This window comes from Parus major, chromosome 2 (assembly GCF_001522545.3).
Source record: "Parus major isolate Abel chromosome 2, Parus_major1.1, whole genome shotgun sequence".
Classification (NCBI taxonomy): Eukaryota; Metazoa; Chordata; class Aves; order Passeriformes; family Paridae; genus Parus; species Parus major.
This window is the reverse complement of record NC_031769.1, coordinates 116,159,289-116,184,593: the sequence shown is the minus strand read 5'-3', so window position 1 is coordinate 116,184,593 and position 25,305 is coordinate 116,159,289. Positions and strand designations below refer to the sequence as shown.

Here is a 25,305-nt window from a genome sequence, read left to right as displayed (position 1 = left end):
CACTCACTTATTTTTCCTAATCACCACATGGAGCCTGCAGTGCTCAGAGGTGTGATTAGATTTAACCTGCCATCATATCTGAAGAACTTTCTGTACAACATATTATACCTTGCAGGAATTATAGATGTAAATGGTGGATCTAAGTGTAATATATAAATAGATATAAAGATGAGTTGCTCTCATGCCAAAGTTAACTCCTGTTTATTTTTTTTTCCTGTTTTTAACAGAAAGACTGGAGAGCCCCCACTAATAAATGGCTGGATTCCTTACCTTGGGAAAGCTTTGATTTTTAGAAAAGATGCTTACAAATTCTTGCTGGATCAGCAAAAGAAATTTGGAGATATTTTCACTGTACATATTGCTGGTGAGAAATATTTTAGTATGTATCTTGATTTTTTCCATCAGTGAAGTTAAATACTAATCCAAATGTTTAGTTTAGAATGTTCCTTAACCTAAAACATTTTTCTCTAGCAAAAACCCATAAAAATCCCTCAAATTTGCATATATTGTAAGTATGATAATTATCTATAAAATATCACTATCAATGTGTGGATTTATTTGCATCTCTAAGTATATATGTATTTTGACAGATTTTGTAGGTATGTACTGTATGAACGTAGATTTTGCCAGCACATTTAATTGTGTATTGGTGGGGTTTTTTCCTAAAGAAGGGAGAAGTAACATCATCTTGACACTGCACAGAAAAATATCAGATTAAATTTAGAAAACACTTACAAAAAAAGTGCAGAATTTGTTCTCACACATTTTACAACTGGTTGACAGGAACACAAGGGAATGAATGACACATTGACTCAGTGATACAATCGGGACTGGAACACAGAAGTTTCCCGTTGCCAGCCTCTTACTCCGATCATGCTTGCTGAAAATAACAATATAATAAAGTATGATATAACCTTGCTGCTTCCTGTATTTATAACTGTATTACTAAGCTAGATTGAATACAAACATTTGAGTGATTTCACATAGACACTTAGCTGTGGAAGAAGAACATAGAATAAAACTAAAATCCTGAATGAAAGTTAAATAAATAAATTTACATCTACCTATAGAGATCTACTTTTTAGTAAAGTCAGTATAAAATCCAGTATTTTCTTGTATTTAGAAAAGGCAACTCTTATTAATACAGATGGTTATAATCATCTTCTGCACCTTTACATGTTGATATCCCTGTTCAAATGATCAACTTTAGTCTATATAATTTTTAATTATTCCTGTAGTTATAGGGAGCTTGAGGCAAAAATGTAAAGTGTAAATGCTGAAGTTTGCTTTTTAGTTCTAAGGCAGTAGCCTTAGCTTTATACTTCCATAGAAGCAATATTTTGGAATGAATTTTTTTTTAAGTCAATTAATTTAATTTCCAGCCATGTGTTAAATCAATAAAGTTTTTCTTCCTTTTAAAGAAATCTTTTTGTTCCTTTGGAAGAGAATTTTTACTGCATTCAATATGTGATTTTTATAATTTCATTCAGGGTTTTTTCTGGAAACTGGTATGATCAGATTTTTTGCAACTTGAAAGTGAGTTTGTCACAGTACAACACCAACTCCTGTTGAAATACAGTCTTTTTATTGTTAATTTGAATTCACACTATAATTCAGTTTTGGCTTCTTACAAATACCAGTTAATTACTATAATTTAGATATTGTCTTAGAACATTCATAAAACCAGATACAGTCATAATTCAGAATCTTTAAAGTGTCAGATCAAATATTTATTTCTTTTGCTTCTTTATGTTTTTATGCAAGACTGTGTTTAGAAATTTGTGTTTAAGCAATCTATGAGTGTAATTTAGTTTCAGAAATTTCTATTTCTATGATAAACCAAATTCCATCTCAGGTAATCCCCCTATATTCAAGTATTTTGAGCTAAGCCTCCCTTGATAAAGACTGAGGTAAATGTAGCTAGTTCTGGATATCATTTCAGTCTTATGCAAGGAAATGTTTGATTTTGTGAATTCGTCATACCAGAGACACCACTTTAAGTTCTCTTTTTCAGTATAAAATTGCTGACCATCAGGACTTCATTAAAGAGAAATAGTTTGTCATCCTCAAGTCAGGGAAGAAACCAGAGCTAGTTAGTATCTCCTATCGTGTCCTGATCCGAAGGCATACAGGATTTCTTTACGTCTTACTGATTTGACAAAGATGATGTTTCTGTGCTCGGCAAACATAGCGTAGCCAGCTGTATGTGGACTATCATTACTTTACCCCCCTGGTGGATGTCTAAAGGTCCTGTCAAAAAATTCTATCAATATATATTGTTCTAATTATTGGTTCTCAAACTAGTTCATTTGGAAAATGCAGAACGATGCTTGGAGTTTCTGGCGTTGCCCCGTACTGGTAATGCGATTTTGCTGATTGTACTTTCCCATGTGATGAGCAAATGATTGTCATCCCTAAAAGTCGCAAGGGACATGGATGTCATCTTAATAAAGAAATTAAAAAGCACATCTTTCTATGAGAAACAATGTAAATTCCTGACCTGTCGCAGAAAATAGTTCTCTAATTGGTTTTGTGTGGTGGTGCAGCAGAATCGTTTTCCCCAAACGTCATGCCAGCGCAGCACCACTGTACATCATTGTCAGCAGTTCAGCAGAATCTCCCTAATAAGAGGACGATTACGTAAACGCGATATTCTTGGGGGGAAAGGAAAAAAAAAAAGATCAGGAAAGAATAAGGAGGGGAAAGAGGGAGAGAGAGTCTGTGGCGTTGAGATGATCATGCTTCCCAAGCCTCTCGGCTTGTTAAGGGTCAGCAGCATATGCAGACGGCTAGGTAAGAACTTATAGAGCTTGAAACAGTTTTGTCATTGTTTCTCGGGATTAAACTTTGTGTCCTTTTCCTCTCAAGTTAATAAGAGTGATAATGAACCCTGCAACATTCTCTCTGAGACTAACTCACCTTTTAATAAAATAATCCTAGTGATTTTTACTAAGCACATTTGCCTTTTCAAATATTGCTGCTAAGTCATTCTTTTCTTTAAAGCATGATACACCTACAGTAACAAATCACATTTTTCTCTTGTAGGCAAAAGGTAATTTACATTAACTCCTTACCAGGCTGAAGCCTGCTGCAAGCATTGCTGAAATAACATCCATCATTAGATGCCATCTGAAATGCTTGTCTTTCATCATTAGCATTAAAAAGCTCCAGAATGCATTATTAGAGTAATTTCTTAACTATCATACAAATACTGGCTTCTGTGCTCAGATTTACCAAAGCTGACAATTTTCATATTTTCCACATCAATCTTCTATTTCTAGGAGACTGTAGAAACTAAATGGATATAACCAGGCTATTTGCAGCATGGGTGTAATGCAGGCTGAAGAATTGGATAGTGAAGTATGAATGTTTTGTAGACATTAAAAAAAAAAGAAAATCAGAAGGCTTTTTGCAGAAACAAGGATACATCTCTTGTTTAGACTTGTTTTTACTGTATTAAATGAAATAGCTCAGTGACTTAAACTATTGGGAATTGGAGTGTGACATTTCTATATGTACATGTCTACTTAGTTTTTGTTGTTGAAGGGTTTTTTTACAAACTAAGAGGGAAAGGCTTAGTCTCTAGTGGTTCCTATATAAATGCCTTCAATATTTATGGCTACCTGAGTTGAGGAGATTGTAGTTTGCCTCCATTTTTGGCTGATTTGGCATTACCTTTTCAAGTACTCTGATGGAAACTCATGGGTATCAAGATTTTGGATCGATTTCATAAAAGGTTACTTTCCAAAGATTGTCTTGACATTATGTGCAGTGGAAAGACATACGAGTAGAGGGGGAAGCTGCATTTTAAAATACCAAATAATGACTGAAAACTTTATGAAAGGTTTTAATTTATTGGCCTCTGACACCACCAGGGACAATCGGTGGGAAGAAACCTCATTGGGGACAAGGACAGGCTTTAAAAAGCAAAACTAAGGACCATATTGGCACTTAAAAAATTTAAAATCATAACTTGAGGTGAGAAAGTTTGTTCCACTTTGGATGTTTGCTGCTCAGGGTGTAGAGGAGGTGTTGGGGCACGGTTTTGTAATTAGCAATCTGTTCCTGTATGGAGGAGACCGGGGTAAGCAGTGTAGCCATGTAGTGCATCTGTGTGTGAGGATGTCTGTAAGTGTTAAAGGTTCCCATACCCCCTCTCACAACTTTCTAACTGCTATTAATTAGACCTGGGTTTTAGTACTTTTCTAATTAAGAGATCTAAAATTAGATTCTCGATGGCATACATAAACAAGCTGCCTTTGTTATAGGGGGGTTCCACTTTTCTGATTATCTAGACCCTAACTAAATGCAGCAACAAGAAATATTTTGGTTTATGTGTTTATATATGTTGTTGACTTGCAGTGATGTCGTCTGGAACCTGAATTGATTCTACAAAATGAATTATATTTTGGTACATACTTACTTTTTGCTACCAGGAACCTGATGAGAATAATAAAAACAGGATCTGTAATATTCTTTTTCTCAGGGACTTTTTTTTTTAGAGTATGTGCTAGTGGTGAGTGAGTTTTGATTTAAAATTATTACTAAAATAGTTTGTTTGTCTGAAAACTCATTTGCTGAAAATCATTTTCTTACTTAAAAATGATAAGAATTGATGTGCGTTTGCTAAGTGTCTGATTAAAGATCACAAAGAAACTCATATTTTGCATCAGAAATAAGCAGATGGTGGACAGATGGTTTAAATTAATATTAATTAAAAATCTTAACTTAAATTGTTTACCCTGTAAATGCAAAGTTAAGAAGCCAGCTTTCATCTTTAGGGTTAATAACACTCCAAATCTATTTATTAAAAATTGCTCCAATGGGCATTCTTTCCAAGCTTTGATCACAAAGATGGTAGCCTCAATAAAGAGCATGAAAGTGGGTGAAAGCTGGGAAGGGAGAGTAATTCTAGGACTCTTAACAAAGATTCCACAGAGGTCAAGACTAAAAATTCCTTTTAGTCTCTGTAGTCAAAAAAGGAGGTGAAAAGGGGGGACTGAGAATTCCGGATCTCTCTTTCATGCTGGTTTCTCAATATATTTTTCTTTAAAATTAAATTTACAGCTATGGTTGATTATACTACAGTAAAACAAAATCCATGAGTATCTTAAAAACCTTCACAAACTGTTGACAAAAAAGAAAAGGGGTTCAAATTCTGTCTTGATATATCCTTTACATTTCCTTACTAGTTCACTAGGATTGCAGTTGATGTAATTGGGAGGGGAACTATGGCAGCTGGTAATTGTAGAGGAAGTCCAGAGTGTACCCAGATACCACAGAGCACTGTGTGTGTATATAAATCAGAATGTGAAATAACTATGATAATTCAGATGTCACTATATGGTAACCATGGATACTTGACATTTTTAGTGGTAGTGACTACTTTATCTCTGGACATCTGTCACAGAGCCAAATTTGGTCCGCAGTTAAGCATGTAGTGTTCCCATTAAAATAAAAGGAGATTTGTCCCTTTGGTGAGACAGAATTGGACTGTAAGTGCTGGAAGCTTTGCTCTTTCCCTGAGTTTGTGACTGGGTTGTTTCACAGAGAAAGTGTACATTTTAATAGGTACCCATTTTCCCTAATGCACCTCTTCATTCAAGATAAGAATCAGGAACTCTAAATTTAGAACCACCTATAAAGAGCTAAGATTTAATTGAGCTTTGGGAGCATTAGCATTTTGATTCATGGTAGTTCCAAGCATCCAAGTGCTTCAGCAGTTGACGTGAAGTTTAGGGAGAAATTGCAGGACTTCTCTGGTAGGGACAATTTGAAAAAGCATTTAACTTGATGCAATCTTATCCCTCTGTACAAGGAGCTGAAGGTATCACTGTGTCACTTCTTTAAGGGCCCTGGGAAAGGTAGGAAGTTGGTGGTGCACTCTGACACAATGGATCCTAGCCCTGGGACAGTGTGTATCCCAAAGCGGAACCCCTGCTAAAAATGATCCCTGCTACATTGTAGGCTCATTCATATTCACATTCATAAACTTAGTCATGTTATGGGTATTAAGCACATTCTTAACAAAGAGTTAGCAAGGCTTCAGGGAAAAAGAGCCAGATGTGAGAGAAGCTTTAAATGTTGGGGGTTTGCAGCGTGCAGTTAAAGCTGTGACTGACAGATTATGAGTTCCTGTGTCATCTGCTTGGGAAAAGCTGCCTAGGTGGCACGTTTTCCACTCCATCCCCTGTCATCCAGTTTCCTCTGTGCAGGTATGTGTTTCTCGCTTTCTGCTCATGAAAAACCTCCAGTTTCCAAATGTTGCTATGACTCCACACTGTATTTTCATGAATTAGACCTGAGTAGAAAATTATTTATTTCAGAGCACCACAGCTGAAGAGATCACACACAACTGTTGCCACAAACAGTAGATCTGTCTACATGGAAATGGCTTCACATGGATTTTAGAAGAGCCTGCAAAGTATACACTGGTGGAATCTGCATCGTGACAAAGAAAATCTAAATAATATTTGTTTCTTTTTTTTTTCCTTTATTTTCTTTGCAGATTTATTCACGTATCTTTGCTTGGGGTTTTTTGTTGTTTTTTTTCTGCGTGCTTTTTTCACAGACTTTGGCTTATTTTCAGTCATTGCTTCTGGAAGTGTCACCAGATTTTAAAAGTGCACTTGTCTCTAATTATTTTCTGTTCTTCTATTCAGGTAGATATATTACCTTTATCATGGACCCATTTCAATACGTCTATGTCATCCGAAATAGCAAGCAACTTGAATTTCATGAATTTGCCAATAAAATGGCATCCAAAACTTTTGACTACCCAGCCTTGTCAAAGGGAAAATTCCCTGAGCTCAAGGAAAACCTGCACAGAATCTACCAGTATCTACAAGGCAAGCCTTTGGATATCATTTCTGACCACATGATGAAAAATCTCCAGGATATATTTGAATGGAAATGCTCACAAGCAACAGATTGGGAAACAGAAAAAATGTACAAATTCTGCTGCTCTGTAATGTTTGAAGCCAGTTTTGTAACACTATATGGAAGAGTTCCTGCTGCAGATGGCCACAAAGTTATTAGTGAAATCAGAGACAAATTTATCAAGTTTGATGCCAGCTTTCCCTATTTAGCTGCAAACATACCAATTGAGTTGCTAGGAGCTACCAAGAAGGTTCGGAAGGAGCTTATACATCATTTTTTACTTCAGAACATGACAAAATGGCTGGGAGGGTCAAAAGTGGTCCAAGCCAGACAAGATATATTTGAGAAATATGAGCTGCTTGGAGATTATGACAAAGCAGGTAGGAAACTTATGAATGATTGCTTGTCTAAAATAAAATAATTTACTATAGACCTTTGAAATAAAAAGGCAAAATGGCGACCTTGAAATTTTTTTATGTTCTTTCTAATTGGCTAATGATAAAATGTTTTACTCTGAAACAACCCTCTATGATAATTGATTTTTTTTTTTTTTGTGCTGAGGTGGTAAAACAAGATACTTAATGGTGATAATGAGAAAGATTATAACTGAGCTGCATTTCCTCCCCTTATTCCCCCCACCCCCCCCGACATTACATTTCAAACTATTCTCATTAAGCAGAAAATTAGACTTCAGAAGCCTATTGGTCCTCATTAGCATTCACTGATCCTTGGCTGGGTCTGTGTCCTAACATCTTTTAATTAGCACACTGCAAATCTAATCAGTGTAATAAACGCTATTAATCTTCCTTTTCACTTATTTTCTCCCAGCACATCATTTTGCCTTCCTGTGGGCCTCTGTGGGAAACACGATTCCAGCTACATTCTGGGCCATGTATTATCTTCTGCGGCACCCAGAAGCTCTTGCAGCGGTGCGTGACGAGATTGACCATTTGCTGCAGTCAACAGGTCAAAAGAGAGGGCCCACATATAACATCCACCTCACCAGAGAACAATTGGACAACCTGGTCTACCTAGGTAATTTATTTTTATCTGTTAGGAAGAGAAGAGGGGCTCTCCCGGCAAACTCGGTTTATCACTCATTTCTGTTTACTGAGAAGGTGGAGGACACAGCTGCCTAATTGACATAATAACACCCATTTACATCAATTATAAATTATGTAGTTTATAGCTGTAGATACTCTCATTGCATGTAAACATTAAAGCCTAGGTAATTAACTATGCAAGGTATGCAAAAGGCTAAATCGAAGCTTTGCAATTATTTGAAAAAAAGTTGATGCCTATTAAGTTGTTTGATTCTGAGCATCTGCCGAAGTGTTAATGCATTTCAAATACTTCTGTATGGTTCTGCCAAGAAAGAACCTTTTCTGAAATTAAAGTGGGATTGTGTATTTAAACTGCAAATGTATTTTATCCGCAAGCAATTTCTTTCTTTCTCTCTTTAACAAAACAAAAAGACTTCTAAAACAGGCTTCTGTTGGGCATTGCCTCCAGAAAAAACTATAAGAAAATAAAAATTTGCAGAGGATAAATGGTGTTTTCAGTACTTTATTCAAAAGAGGGAGCTTTCAGAGAGCTACACATCTTCTGGTTCTGGATCCAGGGTTCAGAGGGAGACCCTTACCAGTGGTATTGGAAGCTGTTTGAATCAGGAGCTGTACAGGCCTTTCGAGCATCAGCTCTTGGTTTCACTTCATTTGGTAGTACACAGACACTGGCAAGAGAAATGGTAAAATAGCTCAAGGGAGGAAAGGGGGTGTAGCAGGTAGGTACCTAACCTTTAAGCATCTGTAAGTCTCCACAAGTAGTGTTACAGGGGCAGACAACAGCTGAATAAAAGATTAAAGGTTCAATAATCCTCTGTTTTTAAATAGCAAAACCAATCCCGTGTTCCAAACAAGCTCATGTCAGGTCTTGGTAGCTCATGACCTGAACTGATGCTTCATTCTTGAACAAAGCTGTGTGAAGAGATGGTGGTGGAGCAGTGCATTCTGTGCCTGGTTTGCATCCTTGTAATAGCTGCCATTCTCCAAGATCACCCAATGTGGCATGTCTCAAGAATCTGTGTGCAAACTTGATTTGATTAGTACAACTATAAAACTTAGTCTGATCCATTTTCTTTAAGTTAGAGCGTTTATATTAATGTTACATATCATGAGTCTACTAAGTTGGTTACATCTGGAGTATGGCTGTTCTTAGATTTATCTCTAACCAATGGAGAAAGTTTTTGAAACAGAGGAGATACTAGATGACAGTTCTGGTGAGTAGCATGACTTTCTAAGCACTTAATGGACTTCTAAGGAACACAGGTAAAACTGCTTTGCATCAGAGCTAGCATACACCAATAAATATGTTACCAAGCACCAAGAAGATCAAAAGAGAATTTAGTTTATATTTATAGAATCAGGTGGGAATGGCCATGAAAAAAAAAGGGGGGGGAAAAGGCTCCCCAGAAGTGTAGGAATAAAGAAAATAAAACCATGTAGTTTGCTAAAACCATCTGGTGCAAAACAGTATGAACAGTTTGAAAACATTAACTGTGTCATTCCTCTGCTTCTTGAAATCTTGAAGCACCTTGGTAGCATTTGATTTATGTGTTGAGAGGGAAGTGCCACATCCTACTTTGTAGTATTCTTGTAACACTTTTGTTAAATTTTATAATCATGTTAAACATAATGTGATATGAACAGAAGCTACTTTTCAATTCTTCTGGCACTTAAGTCATAAAGGGCTGGATACTACCCATAAAATAATAATATAGAAAAAAATCTGTACCATAAGAGAATTAGAGTCATGCTTCAGTGGAAAGGGATGTTTTGTTAATAAATGTGTAGGAGGGATGAAGGTCCCAAATTGCATTTCTTGCACGCCAAGAGTTCCCCTGTTGCAGGAAGGCCACTGACCCCAAACCTCCAAGACTGAGCTTTTCCCCTTTCCATTCCCTGTGTGCCAACCCGGAGCGTAGGAAACTGGGATTGTGTCCCTGCTCTCGAGTGAGGCAGACCAGGTGGGATGCTTGCATGTTCATCAGCTTGTCATCTCATTCTCCTGTTTTAAGTGCTCTGATTCTCCGTCCTCTTTTTGGCCTACTATAACAAGAGACTTTTTTTGATTCTTCATGCTATGGAGAAGAAGCAGAAATTGCTAAAAATCCTTCTCAGAAAGTAGCATTGTTATTATGGCCAGATTGTTTGGGTCTGGGGAACAACATGGCCTGATTTACTCCTAAATTCCAAGCTCAGGTACATGATTATTTTATTTCAAAAAAAACCCAAACCAAACCAAAATGCAAAACACACTCTACCCAAAATCAGACTAGGAAATTCTGGCCCTGATTATCTTTTTTTTGATGATATTTCTGGGGCAGCACCCTTTGTACTGTCCACATAACACAATACAATCCCTAAATCTAAACGTCTGTATTTGTGTGCACAGAGTAATATATATTATAAGACATTATGGCTCACAACAGAGCTCTGTTGTGGTAAAGGACACATGAAAATAGTGTGTCAGTTAAACTGGTTATAATGGAAATGCCAAGGGTAAAGCAGGGATGTACTTAGTGCGTGTTTAATGCTAGGCATGTTTAGTCAGTTCGTTTGTTTAATATTAGTCCATTCATTTATATGGTGAAGTATTCTTGCCCCAGGTCATTGCTGAATCCCAGATATTCCTGCAAAAAGAGCACAGCTTGAAAAATTGTTTTGTACACAAGAAAGGGTAGGGACCCAAAAGGAGCTAATATAGAGTGTGTAGTCGTAACACAAATGCTAAGCATTAAAGTCACTGGTTGAATTGAAAGGAATAAAATATATTCTTCTGGAATGGGCTGGGCAGTACCATTTAGTTCTGAGTAAGATGCAAATGTACTTGTTTCAGATTATCGTTTGTGTTGGCACACCGTGATGCCCGTGGGTAAATGACCCCCCCAAATATTTGCATACTCAATAGCTATTTTCCTACAATACACTCTAATAATTATTGCACCCTATTACCTGCTCTGTGTTAGTGTAAAATTAACAATCCATTACTGCACAATAAGTTTTATAAAACATTTACAGATAGAGATCATGTTTAATTAAAATTAACTTGCCTACGAAAGCCAAATGCACTTATGATTCGCAATGACCTTTTATTACCTGCAGTCCCTTGTTTTGGCTGGATGATTGACAGCTTGCTGTTTGGCTACCATGTTGTATTTCAGCTGACAAGACTTTTCATTTTAACTCAATTTGCCTGCCTATCACAAGCTGGTGGCAGGCCAGGCTCAAGTCACCCAGCTTTGCCTCAGCAGCTTGCTCTATTTCTCATTAGTACGCATTTATTCAGTGGAAATTGGAAGACAAATGCTTGAAGGCATGTGAACTAAGTATAGCAAATTAGGGTTTAAAGACTGAATATTTATAAGTATATTGAAACAGTTTTTTAAAAAAAAAAAGTCTAGAATGAATTGGAAGCTGAGTGCTAGCTTTAGTATAAGAGAAATGAAGAGAGAAGTGGGAGGATTCTAAGAATAACAATACTATGAGAGATATCTCTCTCTTCCCCCCTCCTTCTCTCTCTAGAAAATATGTAAAATCTCTCTGACAACACCTTATCAAACAACAGCCTGGCTTCTTTATGTAGCGCTTGCACAGTGAAGTTTAGCATCTCATGTGTGTAAGAAGGGGGGAAAAAAATGAGGGTCATGTTCATTTGCTGCTTGGTTATCCCTTGGTATGCTTTAAATTGCCTTGTTTGTTCGGCACAAGCACAGAAACAGATGTTGCTCTACCGTGCTGGATAATTTACTGTACCTCACGGTGCAGAATGGAAGGCCTCCCAAGCTACCCAGCTGGTCTGTCAGCGGCGATGGCTGGTGTCTGCTGAACTATGACAACTGCAAGTAAAGGCTGCAGTTTTATTGTGCAGTTGTCATTCCTCTCAATGTATAGCTCTGGCATTTGTGGAAAGCTGACTGTCTATTTTTTTAATGTGAGCCTGCAAAGCCATATAAGCTCCATTCTCCTTTGTTGATCATAATGTGACTCATTACTTTTGTCATCTAATGATTATCGGCATGATCGCTCAGAGCGAGAGCCAAGCTCGCCTTCCACACATAACTGGTACTGGAAGGTAAAACAGATTTGTCATTTACGATCTGACCGCTAAGCCACACTTTGTGCTCCATTATTGTGATTAACTTCTGCATAAGATATGCTGCCCAATTGTCATTTGAGATCCGGCAGCGGGCAGGGACTGCCGCGCTTTCTGGGAGGATGTCCACCGATAGGATGTGACCGCATTGCTTGGGTGGTTAAACGTAAACCTGCTATTTTGCCGCGGCACTTTATAATTATTTCTCTTTGGGTTTTTTTTTTTCCCCTCCTTCCCTCTTCCTCATTTGGTTTTTGTTGTCTCTACGTATGTCACCACCACTTCCAAATGGTGGACCGGTACAAACCTACCAGCTTCATTTCCTGCAGGTTGAAGGCAGTCTGGAGCTGAGGCTGGACCCTTCCTTTGTACCGCGTAAAGTTTTGTTGCCAGAGCGCTGCCAGTTGAAATCTATCGTGTCAGGTGCCTTGTGGCTATCCGCAGTAGAGGCCATCTTCTGGAACCAGGGTTCTTTTCTGGCTTCGTCACCAACAAGCCGATTTGACTCTGCCTGATTATAGTAACGAAGGCAGTCCAAAAGAATATGCACAGACTCACTGTACGTCACATTGAATCACGGCGCTGGCCACACAAAGCTGACCGCAGCCTCATTTCTTTAGACAAATGCATGCTTAAGGAAAAACCTCCTGCAAGAAAGCATCCAGGGCCACTTTATTTGCTATGCATGCTGCACCAGATTTAATTTTTAGTGAAAGAACGTTTGTTATTATTTTTTTCAGAGGCAACTACACTGGGTAGCTACTGTCTCTAATAAACTAACCTTTTGGGTGCAGCAATTGCAGTGCCTTGGTGAACACTTAGAGAAGGCTTATTTGATATCACAAAACATATATGCAGACACAATTGGATTATTACATGCAAATGAAACCCTATTTTAGGCTATTTTTCACACTAATGATTAGAAGGAATCAAGTCACATATAACGGTGCCCATACAAGCTGGTGGAAAAATAGTCAGTTTTGATTACAAAGTGAGAGATGCAGCCCTAGACAGGAGCTACATGCTGATATACATGCTATCAGAATGATTTATGCAAATTATGCATATTATTCCCAAAGGAATTCCTCCTCAAACTGCCAGGATAAATTGCCGGAAATTAGCCATAAAATCTGTCGTGCTAGGAGCAAAAGGTGAAGGCCACTGGGAAAGCAAGGACATTCTGCTTCTGGAGCCTTCCAGGATGTGATGGTGGAGACAGAAATCTTGCTTTGCCCAAACCTGAAAGACTATGTTTTGTTTCCTCTAGGCCAATTAGAAGTGTCTTTTTCTCTTAAAATTAGTAGGCAAATAATGAATTTCTTTCACTCAATCTGACCACAACAGACGCTATAATTTGCCAGCATAGTGCATTGAAAAGAAAATACATTTTAAAATTATCAGAGTGACTACAGAATTAACAAACAGAATGATTTCTAATATATAATCCTACCATTAAATCCAACATCTTTCAAAAGGCAAGCTCAAAAGCTCCATGGATGCTTTCACTGGTATTTGTTTGCAACCACCAAAATATATGTAAATGCATAAAGCGTTAGTGTCTGTTGATTGTGTTGTTTGCAACGTGATGCCTGAATAATGTCTTTCCACCCAAAACTTGGTGCTGCTTACAACCGACAGGGTTTCTCATCACCATCAGTGAGAATCATTTCAGGACATTCAGCATCCCGACTGCCCCACCCCAGCCCTGCGGAGTTATGTGTTGCCTCCTCCTGGTCTCTGCTTTATCCTTGGTTTTGCTTGTATGTTTTTTTCCTTTTTTTTTTTTTTTTTTTTCCCCCTTTAGCCTGCCCTACTAAACTCCTTGGAGAATCAGCAGCTGTAGCCATGTATAACTTCCAGTCATCTCCCATATTTCTGATGCTTCCTCCCTCCCCCTTTGTGTTTAATCGCAGAGAGTGCCTTAAACGAGAGTTTAAGAATGTGCTCGTCCTCCATGAACATCCGCATCAGCCAGGAGGATTTTGTTCTCAAGCTTGAAGGGAATCAAGAAGTCGTTTTGAGGAAAGGAGACTGGATAGCCCTTTACCCGCAGATTTTGCACATGGACCCTGAGGTCTATGAAGATCCGAAGGTAAACATTCAGCTGGTGCTACTCTTCCTACTCCAGGCATATCGAAGCAGCCAAGCCTTTTGTGATCTCTGGGTTGTTTTTTTGTTTTTTGGGTTTTTTTTTACTGCTGTTCCTTCTTGTGGAACAAATCTTCCTAGTTTCAGATGTATTTTCTAGGGCCCTGCAGGTCAAAGGATTCATGGCCTGAAGAGAGAAATATGGTGATGAGACTGACTGCGACTGCTTTCAAAGGAATTGACAATTGCACATTGACTACCATAAACTTTAGGCTAAATGTGGGCTTTGTTTGGCAGTGGATCATTTGATACCCAAGGAGGGCTGAATAATAGAAGGTGGTTTAAATAGCAAATAATGTGGGCCATTTAGCTAAGTGCCCGCAAAGCATCATTGACTCTCTGAAGCCCTATAATAGCAGTGTCTTACTTGAGCCTTATGCTTTTTCACCTCCCTTCGTAGGGATTCACCCCTTCTTGATCAATTAGAGTGTTGTGAACTTGAGACTGTAAAGCTGTTGCTCTGCAGTGAGGCTCGGAGGGTAATTGTGTCATCTCCTTGTATTTTTCTCTGACGCTCAAGTTAATGAATATCAAAGACTCGAAATTAATCCACCCTGCCTCAGCTGTAATACAGCTTCGGAAGTTCACCACCTGCATGCAAATTGAATAGTCCTCCTCTCAGCTAGGTTGCTCCCCAGATTGCTGTCCCCAGCCCAGGGTGCCCAGAGGAAGAGCAAGAAAGAGCAAGGGTGCACGCTGAGGCTGCTAAATGGCTTGTCTGCCTGAGAGGCAAGAGCTTGTACCTCATCCATTCCTCACCCCTATTTTCCTAAGCAAATGGCTGTCTCCCAGCCATGCTGATTTCCATCTTTGCCATTTGAGCCAAAGAAGAAAGGAACTGGATTTTTTTACATGTTTATAGAAAGCTGGTGTTAGAGACGTTGCTCCGTGAAACTCTCCCTTTCAGGAATTTAAAGAAGGGAGGTTGCAAAGAAAAGATGAGATTCAAGTGCCTCGTTGGTGCAGGACAGCATTTCGTTGTGTAGAAGCTCTGCCAGCCTCAGTGAGAGGAGGTGTGGAGCATGTTGGAGTCAGCAGGAGTAAGGTATAGTCATTGGGATGAACATTGGAACCACGAGAATGAAAATTATATTCAGGGGAGCTCTGCTGGCTGTCCCCATCCAAAAAAATGAAGATAAACCCTGCAGAGAAAATCAGGGTTTTAAAATAATCCATCTATTGGCAAATAGTTGATTAATATTTTAATCCTTAAAAAGGATAGAAGGATAGATAACAGCTAACAAATAAGCTTTTTTTTTTTTTTTTCATTTTATCCTTAACACTTTATTTTGGAGAACGTTATTGATTTGTCAAAAGTCCATCTGTTTGTTTAGGTCCTAGACCAAAAGCATCAGTGTGGAAACTGATCTCCTCCCTTATCCAATAATTGCCGGAATATATTACCATATTTCCATTGCTTGAATATATCTGCTTAGTATCAGCTCTGCTCAGCTTTCACAGTACAGCTTTAGTTCATATATTTTATCTTTTTGATAGTGAATGAGCAATCCACACATTGCAGTACATTGATTTCAGCACATGGGCCCCTCTCGAAAAGTGGGGAAATCACTGTTCTGTTTGGTTCTTAAAATATGCAGTGTGCTTTCAACAATAACTACTGAGGATCAGATAGAGATGGAGAATGAATTTTTTGAAAGGTGCAGTCTTGAGCTTGTCATGTATTTAGGGAAAACTTTTCCTGGGAAAACAGGCAGCTTGACGAGATAATTTTGTAGCAATGCTTTTTCTCCTGGATACATAAATTTAAGTTCAAGCTATCTCGTGCTTTGGCACCATATTGTGTAAGTGTAAGCATATATTTCTGACCTCTTTCTCCACCCATTAAGGCCTAGATAAATTAGTCAGTTTTCTATAAACTGTATAAGTGAATCCCTAAATTCTAACCGAGCTAGTTATAGAACTCAGTAAATGAACTCCGCAAAACCCATAGAGTAAGTATCAGGAAACCCTGCAGGAAACCCTCTATGGTGACTTCCCAAAACAAAGCTAAATAAAGTATGTGACAGAAAGAGATTTAGATCAATTACAGGAGATTGCTCAGTTTTCAAAATACATGTAGCAGTTCATCCACACAGAACTTCATTGCCTGTTTTTGCTCAGTGTCTTGACCCTTTTCTCACTATCAGCCACGATGTCTTTCAGGAGACCTTGTGCATGGATGAAAGTTCCTTCATTTTTAAAAAATTAGTCTTTATTTAGCTAGTGAACTAGCTTTTCAAGGAAACACTACTCAACCCAAGGGGCTTCAGCAGCACTGAGTTTGATGTCACTGTCATTCGCTACATTCCTGTCTCACACCTGTTTTCTGTTTTCCCTATTCCTTAGGCAGTAATTTATTTTTTGTTAAAAGCAATTACAAGTCTCAGAAAGCTCTTAATATGACAAAGAAAGCATAAGGTTTGACCCAGTGTGTCTGTGTGTTCAATAACACAGTTCTTAATTGCTCGACACCAGAAGTGCACCTTGTGAAAATGTTTGAGCAAATTGAAGAGCTCTGGGTTGGGATTTTAAGCTACTGCAGTTCATATTTAGCAGTGCTTTTTTAGACCAGCAGGATTTAGAATTCAGGAAGTAAATCTTACGGTATTCTGGGCTTTCATTTGTAACTGTGCTGCCTCAAATGAAGCAATAACTTCCTGGCAGAAAAAAATAAAAGCATGATTCCTTTTGGCTGGGGTGTTCAAAGAGACTGAAAAGAATTACTTGTCAGTGGAAGCAGACGTAGAATCACCTTTAGAATTTGTGGAAAATCCAGGCCTCTGCCATTTAGTGAAACAAGCTCCTGTTCTTCAGCACCCAAAGTTACCTCCCCTCCAGTGCACCTAGCACTTGTTCCCTTTCTCACTGACCACCTCCCCTGACATTTGTTTCTCAACAGCAAGACCTGGAGTGCATGATTTTCAGAGCCTTTAATCTAATGGGTAGATCAGTATCAGTGTATTTTTAATGGTGGTGTGGGGTTTTTTAATCAGTTGAGGTCGGTTTCTGTCTGACTGACTTGTTCCCAGCCAGCTCCAAATGGCTGCTGCTATAGCAGATGTATGCAAAGCAGGACAAATGCTAATGAGTGACCATAAGCAAGAAGTGCCTGTCATTTTTATTCAAAGCATGCAGGAGGGTTTTGTAAGTGGTTAATTTGCCATTGACTGAGTGAGGATGCCAGATCTCCTTCATTCAAAAACACAAATTGTCTCTAAACAGGGATCCTGCTACTCAAAAATAGTCAGAAATATGTTCAATTTATGGAATGTAGGGTTACAAGTGTGACCTCAGGCCTTGCTTGAAAACACCCTCTTTATAATGGCCAGTCACTGGCATTGTCCTGCTTTGCTCACAGCTTCTGCAGCAAAATACTTGAAGGTAAGATGTGGCAAATTAAGCAGCAACCATCTCCAACTGAAAGGAAAACTGACTGCAAAGCATTGGAGTTTTTGAATAATCTGCACCATACACTGTGCAAAAGAAGGATGGATTTTCCTCTTGCAAGAGCAAAATGGGTGCAATGCATTAATTTATTCATAGGCATTTGCAGAATTTGGCAGATTATCCTTATTCATGATGTATGTACCACACTGAGTGCATATGATGCTTTACAAGAAAATTGTCCTTCCACTAAGGTTCATTGTCCCTGCTAGAAAGCGGTCAAAATCTAATTACGATCAATATAGGCCAGACACTCAGTGGATGAGATGTGGAAGTTGAAGGAGCTTGATGTGAAAGGACTAAGCTAAATAAGTGGATTTAAAGAGTGTTCTTTGCAGGGAAGATAATGTGAGTTAATGAAACTTGAGGGAACCAACTAAAGAGAAGAATCTGTCAGCTCCTTGTCTTCCTCTTTATCTTATTTTCTGGGTTTCAGATGTGTTACCATTGTGCAAAGAAAGCAGCTCATGTAACTGCCTTGTTAGATATCACGCTGTCTCTCTCTTTTTCTTTCATTTTCAGGAGTATAAGTTCGATCGATACATAGAGAATGGCAAGAAGAAAACCACATTCTACAAGGCAGGAAGAAAACTGAAGTATTTCCTAATGCCCTTTGGCTCTGGGATCAGCATGTGTCCAGGGAGGTTCCTCGCAATGAACGAGATGAAGATGTTTCTTTTCATACTATTGTCTCATTTTGATGTAGAACTAGCAGAAAACAAAGCTGTCAGACTTGATAACAGTCGCATGGGCCTTGGTATCCTCCTGCCAGACGTTGATATTGCCTTTCGTTACAAGCTAAGGTCCTTAAGAAATTGAGCAGCTGCCTATATGCTTTCCACTAATCTCCATGTTTGCTCTGTTTCATCACTCAGCTTTATGTTTTTGGAAACATTTGCTTTTCCCTCTCTGCTTTTACCTCCTTCCTCTTTGTTTCTAAGGAGAAAAGCCATTGTGCTGGAGGTAGAGACCAGATGCAGGGACGTGCAACCTCAATTTGTCCTGCTTGAGTTGTGAGAAGTGAGGTGACATGACAAGAGCCTGGCCAAGTAAATAGCCCAGCATCCCTACAGGGTGCATCCCCATACTCTTGGCCATGAGATGAGCAGGATTTACAGGGAGGATGAATCCAGGCCACTTACATGGGAAATGGGCTCAGCAGCTCTCTCTCACAGGGTTAGACTGGGACATACACCCATCATCTAGAGGAATAGCAGCATCTGCTCGTAGAAGCATAATAACAAGAAAGGGGGAGCTTATTTCTAGAAGATGAGAGAATTTCATGTGATTATTATCCTAACTTTATATTTACTTCTTTCATGGCCTTGAGAGTCTTAGCCCTTTATTTGGGAGATGTGATGGAAGTTGTGTGGGGTAGTGGAGGTTGATTTGCAAGAATGTCTCACTGACAACACAGTTCTAACTTCAGGTTTATGTACTGATGGTGAATGCTTTGCTTTCTTGCTCCTTTCCTTTTTTTTTTTTTTTTTTTTTTTTTTGTGCAGTGCAAAAGAAATTAAAATATGTGATTTGTTTCCTGCAATCATTTAAAGTCAAGAGAAGTTCTGTTGATTTTAAGAGGCCCTCAATCAAGCCTAAATTATCTATTTTGGCTTTGAGCCCCCCCCAAAAAAGCATATTCTTCAGGAATAAAATATATAAGCCTGTCTGAAATTATTCTATCAGCTGGAAAATTCTCTTTCTCAAACAGTTTCTCAGTAACATGTTTGTGCATTTATTTTATGACCATTTCTTAAGTTCATTTCTGCAAAAAGGCAAAAGAGGAAGAGGGTTTCAAGGGCAAGTGTGATATCTAAAAATGCTTTTTAACATTGTTTTACTTTGCCTAAGTTACGCATAGGCAGAGCAGTGTGACCTGTGTTTGGAAACAGACTTGTCCATCTGCAAATTGGAAAATAGGCTCTTCCCTGGGGCCAAAATTTGAGCAAGTGAAAACCCTGGGCAGCCACAGAAGTTTATACTGGCTGCCCAACCTGTTTCACTGGGCGCCCAGCTCTTGTTTGGAAAATTAATTTCCTAGTGCACAAAATCTGAGATTTTAGACCCTGTATCTCTTCCCATCCATCACTTCAGAGATTGATGAGGATTCCCGTGGCTGTCCAGTCTCGGTTTGCCAAGATGATAATTGTGATGGCAGAGTAGCCACATCTGTGGGCCTTACCTTATGTTCCTAAAAAACTCTGGCACATCTCTTTGGGATGTGCCAGAGTAAGTCTTTCAAAATCAGAAATTCTGCTCATCTGTAGAGCACTTGATGGCCTATGGATGAAAACTACTATCTACATACTAAGAATTATTTATTGTTATTTGTGTGGAAGCTTGTTCAGTTATTTGTGTAAAGCACATGCCCTAAATAAATGTCAGCATCATTAGATAGATTTTCAGAGATTGGTACAGCCACATTCCAAATCCTCCAAGAAGAAAATTGTGGTTTTATGAGATATATTGGGTAAACATTTTCTCTTCATACATAGTATCAATAATGTCTACAAATTTAGAATACACTTACATTAAATGGGCTTTGCAGTTGATTAAATGATTTAACTTCACTTCAACATTTAATCAACAGCAAAAGCTGATTATTGCTTTGTGCCACAGAATAAAATCAGGTTTTATGGAGACATTCTTGTACTCCTGTGGTTACTCTGTAGAAGCTATTCTGTACTTAGCTGTAGCTCAGAATCCCGTTTGGACATTAGAGCCTGGTTTATTGAGAGAGGGAATGTTGATATCATTACACTGTTGACTGTATTCCATTACTGCTTGTATGTAAGCTGTAAAATGTCTCATGCTACAATTATGATGAATCTTTCTTTGGCATCCAACTTTAAAACAAACCTGAAGCAACTGCGAAAATAACAGTGGGTATTTGTTTTAAACAGAAGCCTCTTTTTTATAATTGTATTCTGTTTTTAGGATTTTGAATTAGAGTATCATTGGCTGCTGCATAATTTGATAGGGCATAATAAGACTTTGCCAAAAGTACATGCAAATCATTAGTAGTTTTAGATTAATTGCTGATCAATTTGTATAGTATCTATTCTGAAATTAAAAGAACTAGATTGTCTCCAAAGTAGCAAATTAAATCTGTATGGTATGTTTCATTTTAAAAAAATGAAGGAGAAAAGGGTCAGAATCTTTCCCAGGAGTTGCAGGAAACCTCTTTGAAACCACTTGGAGGTCTTGCATCAGAGTTAAAGAGCACCATGCAAGAGGCCAGCATTCTGCTGGGATAAAAGTTGCTTGCTCTTTTTGCTCAGGAACCAAAATAATCAAATGCAAAGCAGGGTCTGCCCAGCCTGTCCTGGAATTGTGTCCCTGGTAACCCAGGCTCCTAGTAGATTAGTTTGGCTGGTAATGCAGCACTTCCTTGGCATACCTCAGCTGCTGAGGAAGTAAACTTTGCCTCCAAGTAAAGTCATGAGAGCTGGAGCTGGACAGAGAGGTTAAGCCCTTCTGGTCCATACGTTCAGCAGCTGAGGAGGGGACATACTGAGAGTCAGCAGCTGGTCTGACCAGGAGTGACTCAGTCTCCATGGAGCAGCACTGAAAGGCCCATTCCTGGTCAATAAGCTGAGACAGCACAACAGGGTGTAGCATCCCCAAAAGCGCCAGCTGGAGCCAAGCTAGCTGCAGGGTGCTGTGCCAAGAAGAGCTTGTTTCATTACAGAGGGCACAACGCCATTTTTGGTGACCTCCTCTGCTGCAGGACCCAGGAGTGTGCAGCTCTGTCTGTCACCAGAGCACAGAGGCAAAATCATCTAAGCAGAAAGAGCAGTGCTCTTTTCCAGCGTTCAGGTGCTGGTGGGGCGAGGCAGACCTGTACTTCTCCCTGGCACCTCTCCAGCAGGGGGGTCTGCCCTGCCAGCCCAGTACCTGCTGGGGCATCCACAGACCTGGCAGCTGCAGGGGCAGGCAGGAGGAGTTCGTGGGTGCCCCCTGAATTTCTCTGCTGTTCCTCAATGAATTGGTGTAGTCACCATCAGTTAGAGATGTGACTCGGCTGGTCACTACCAGCCTCTGACTGTAAGTTGTTGGTGTCTATGGCTAAATCAATAGTATCTTTTGCTATTAAAAAAATATATAAGCACCTTTTTTTCTCATTAAAAAATGGGTTTATTAGGTCAGTAAGGCCCTTTTTAACACCCAAGAAGAAAGTTAATTTATCATGAACTAATGTGAATGCTAAAACATAATTTTTTAATTATTCTTATTTTAATTTACAGATTGAATGTTCTCCATTTTCATGCTGACACTTAGTACTGCTAGATGCTATTGTAAACTTTTTAAAATGTTCCATTATTTAGGAAACCATCTAGTATACGTGCACCTGTATGCAAATTAGATTTTCATATCTCTGTCAGTATGTCCTAATGTAATAATATAAAACCATGTAAGAGTTGCTCTTTAGTTTATGCTTTTAAACCAGCTGCATGTCACTCTTCTTGGCACTGCTATTTTTATGAATAATTACTGGTCTGTGAATTTCTCTTGTAGAATTATACAAGATCTTTTATTTTGTCATTATTGAACTTTCTGTCATTCAAGAGATTGTGAAGTGCTCTTAATTTTGCAAACTCACAATTTGTATATAGATGAACAATGGCTAGGTTGTATTTTAACAGTTAATATTCATTGTTGAAGCTCCTAGATCAACTAAGGTACTTCTGAGTAAGAAAATCGAAATTTCATTATTTTAGTAATCTAACATCTTAAGGGAATTTTGTATTTCAAGGACACAATAAAAAGGAATGTATCTATTTTAATATTGAATGATTGTCCATGGTATTTTTTCCAGCTTATGTTCATACTTTTCTCACAGATTCACAATTATTGCTTTATTTTTTTTAATTATTATTTCAACATACTACATTTTTCAGTTACTTGATCTTCACAGGTATTTCTGTAATAAAAAAAAAAAAAGGCCTTTAATTCAGCAGTGGAATACAGAATCTCCTCTGAATATTGGAAACGATGGTGTCTTTTACCACACCCCCCTCTGCCATGAAACATAAGCCAGTTCTCATCAGATGAGGTAAAAAAAGTGGTACTTCTGACATTCTTAGGACATTATTCAAAATTAGTATATAAGATCTGCAGTCCACTAGTGATTCCTAAGTACAACTCTTAGGCTTTTGCTTTGGCAAACCTCCATGTAGTACAAGATGTACTACCTAGTGTAAAATATTCTGTCTTCACAGATCATTCATTTTAAAAGGGGATATGAATGAAATTATTATGATACACAGCACTGCACCAGCAAAGCACAACTTGGCTTTTCTAGGTATCACTGTAGCTGCTGAGTTCTACAAGTAGGTATTTAATAGGAAGGTTGTACCCTAAAGACATCGGTGCTTCTCCATTCCTTCATGCAGAAATGCTTGTCAGGTATGCCTGCGAGGGTTATTGAAGATACTTCCTAGAGAAACAAACCTGCTGCATTTTCTGGGTTTGATAAATGTGTGTGTAGCTGTGCAATTGTTTTAACTCCAGGCTATATTAGAAGTTACTGAAATTTATAAATTAAAAAGCATCACTGTTTGGATTTCTCGAAGGGCACATTTCTGAGTGAGCTTTCCATAATGGTCTGAAAGATAGCTTGAAAGGAAGGATTTAGTGAGACCCCCTAACACCGTATTTTATCCAGTATTTGATTTGATACTAGGTACTGTCTTGATGTTACTTGTACAGCACTGTATTTTAAAACTGTTTGATGTATCAATTTATGCTTATGCTTAACTCATATGAATAGAGCTATTCTAACAGCCAGACCATAGAAAGTGAAGTATTTTCCTGTCTACTACCTAAACCAGCCCAGCAACCCTGGCTAATCGTGTCCCCATACCCACTTCATATCAGAAAAATTACCTTGTTACAAAAACACCCCTCAAAACTACACTTACGAAAGTATCGTGATCCTTAAGTTATTGTCTATGTTTATAATTAGGAAAAAATATGAAGAAATATATGAAAGCATATCAACAAAAGGTAGACAATGTTCCATTTCAAAGTGAAAGCAGGGAAGGAAGCTATAGTGGGATATTGATACTCATATAAACCTGTTCTCTTTATTCTATGCATCAGGCTTTCCTGGGATCTCATGTACTGAGGTTGTATGAGTACATCATTTGTAATAGTAGAAATGTACTTGTCTTTAAAACTATTCCCACCAAAATAAATAATCAAAAGAATACTAAGCTTTAGCTGTTCTTGCTAGAAGCCTTGCAGGATTCTTTCTGTGTTCAAAGATTTGTTAAATCGATTATGACACTAATGTGTTGGTTTATTTTTCTTTTTCCCAAAACCACCAGCTATGAGTACAGAAAAGTTGAACAAAAGTCTAAGTTCTGGCTACAGGGAGAGCAAAAGTCAGTGAGCAAACACCCTGTGATGACTTTTGACAGCGACTTCTTCCCCATCCGCTCATCTTTCCAACTACCTCTTCTTCCAAACAGTTTAGTCGCTCACTAACCTCCTACAGGCAGCAAGTCTTTCCCTGTCTAATTTCCATCTTGTGAGCCAGTGAATCGCCTCTCTTCACAACGTATCTTTCAGCTGCCTTTTAAAAATGAATTCTTTACAGCAGCCTCTTGCAAAACCGGCATCGCAGGTGGCTGCAGCTGGGAGAAGTGCCGCCTCGCTAAAGCTTTGAACCTGAAAAGCGGATGGGCATTAGTTGAGTTCGTGCTTGAAGCACCGGGGGATGCTGCTGCTCCGGGATGCCCCCGGCCCGCAGCGACGGCAGAGAACCGCACCCTCGCCCGCATCCCGCATCCCCGCCCGCTTCCCACTGCCCGCCGGGCTCCCGCCGCCGGCTTGCGCTCCCTGCGCTCCCACCTCCCCCGGCCCCTTACAGAAATCAGGAGAGAGGGGCGTGGGAAAAGACTCCTGCAGCCCCTTCCCAAAAGCGTCACGAGCTTCCAGGGATGCTGCAGTGGGACAAGGGGACGGGACCCCAGAGGAGGTTCCTAGGGAAGCGGTCGGGTGGTCGGTGAGTTCGGAGAGCTTCGGCTGGTGGAGAGGAGGTTTACTCTGGAAAGGCGATTGTTTTTCCCTAATCCTCAATTATGAAGATTTAAAAATAGTATTAAAGGGGCAATCTGTTCTGCAACTTCTCAGAAGAAATAATTGTTGATTTAGATAAGCACTGATCCCTTCAGTGTTTGATGAAGACGTTAATTTATGGCTGTCTAGCAGTTTATGGCTGTCATTAGATTTTCAGCTTTGTCTCTCTTCGAAATGTATCTTTATTTTTTTATTTTAATCCGAGACAATTATGTAAGAAAACGGTTATGTTTGATCTAAAATACATCATTTTCCTATAGCATTTCAAATTATTCACAGATCATAGTTCTTATATGTGCATATATGAATTTAAAAATACAGCAGTAAAGTGCTTGAAACAGACCATAAATTTGCTTCCTATTTTATTACACGTCTCTGAATCAGGTTGAGAGGACAAGGGCAACTAGGGGCTTGGGGAAGGATTTAACCCTTCCCGAGGCTGGAGAACGAGCCGAACCAGACCAAATTCCCCTCCGGAGCGCTTCGGGGGCGGGTGTGGGCGGGCTGGGTGACACCGAGCTGATGAGTGACCAGGGAGAAATGGGGCTGGCTGCAGCTCTGTGCTCATTGAGCAGATGTCCCCTCTGCGACGTG

General features: G+C 39.0%; 1 protein-coding gene across 2 annotated transcripts; it reads left to right on the top strand.

The window, feature by feature from the left end:
* The first annotated feature begins 230 nt into the window (after positions 1-230).
* Positions 231-25,053, top strand: LOC107200525 (cytochrome P450 7B1). 2 transcript variants are annotated; one of them, XM_015619162.2, is made up of 5 exons: positions 231-364; positions 6,663-7,259; positions 7,708-7,914; positions 13,947-14,125; positions 18,148-25,053. In XM_015619162.2, exons 2-5 carry the CDS (start codon positions 6,683-6,685, stop codon positions 18,442-18,444), a joined length of 1,260 nt encoding a protein of 419 aa, XP_015474648.1. In that variant the 5' UTR covers positions 231-364; positions 6,663-6,682; the 3' UTR covers positions 18,445-25,053. The 2 variants fall into 2 exon arrangements, with proteins under 2 accessions (XP_015474648.1, XP_015474647.1); XM_015619161.2 differs by having other exon boundaries at positions 231-379.
* Positions 25,054-25,305: the final 252 nt, after the last annotated feature.

Excerpts from the sequence above, each read along its gene's own strand:
- LOC107200525 (XM_015619162.2), top strand. The coding sequence starts at position 6,683 with ATGGACCCATTTCAATACGTCTATGTCATCCGAAATAGCAAGCAACTT. Across the intron at positions 7,260-7,707 it reads TGGAGATTATGACAAAGCAG|CACATCATTTTGCCTTCCTG; the intron begins GTAGGAAACTTA and ends ATTTTCTCCCAG. Across the intron at positions 7,915-13,946 it reads GGACAACCTGGTCTACCTAG|AGAGTGCCTTAAACGAGAGT; the intron begins GTAATTTATTTT and ends GTTTAATCGCAG.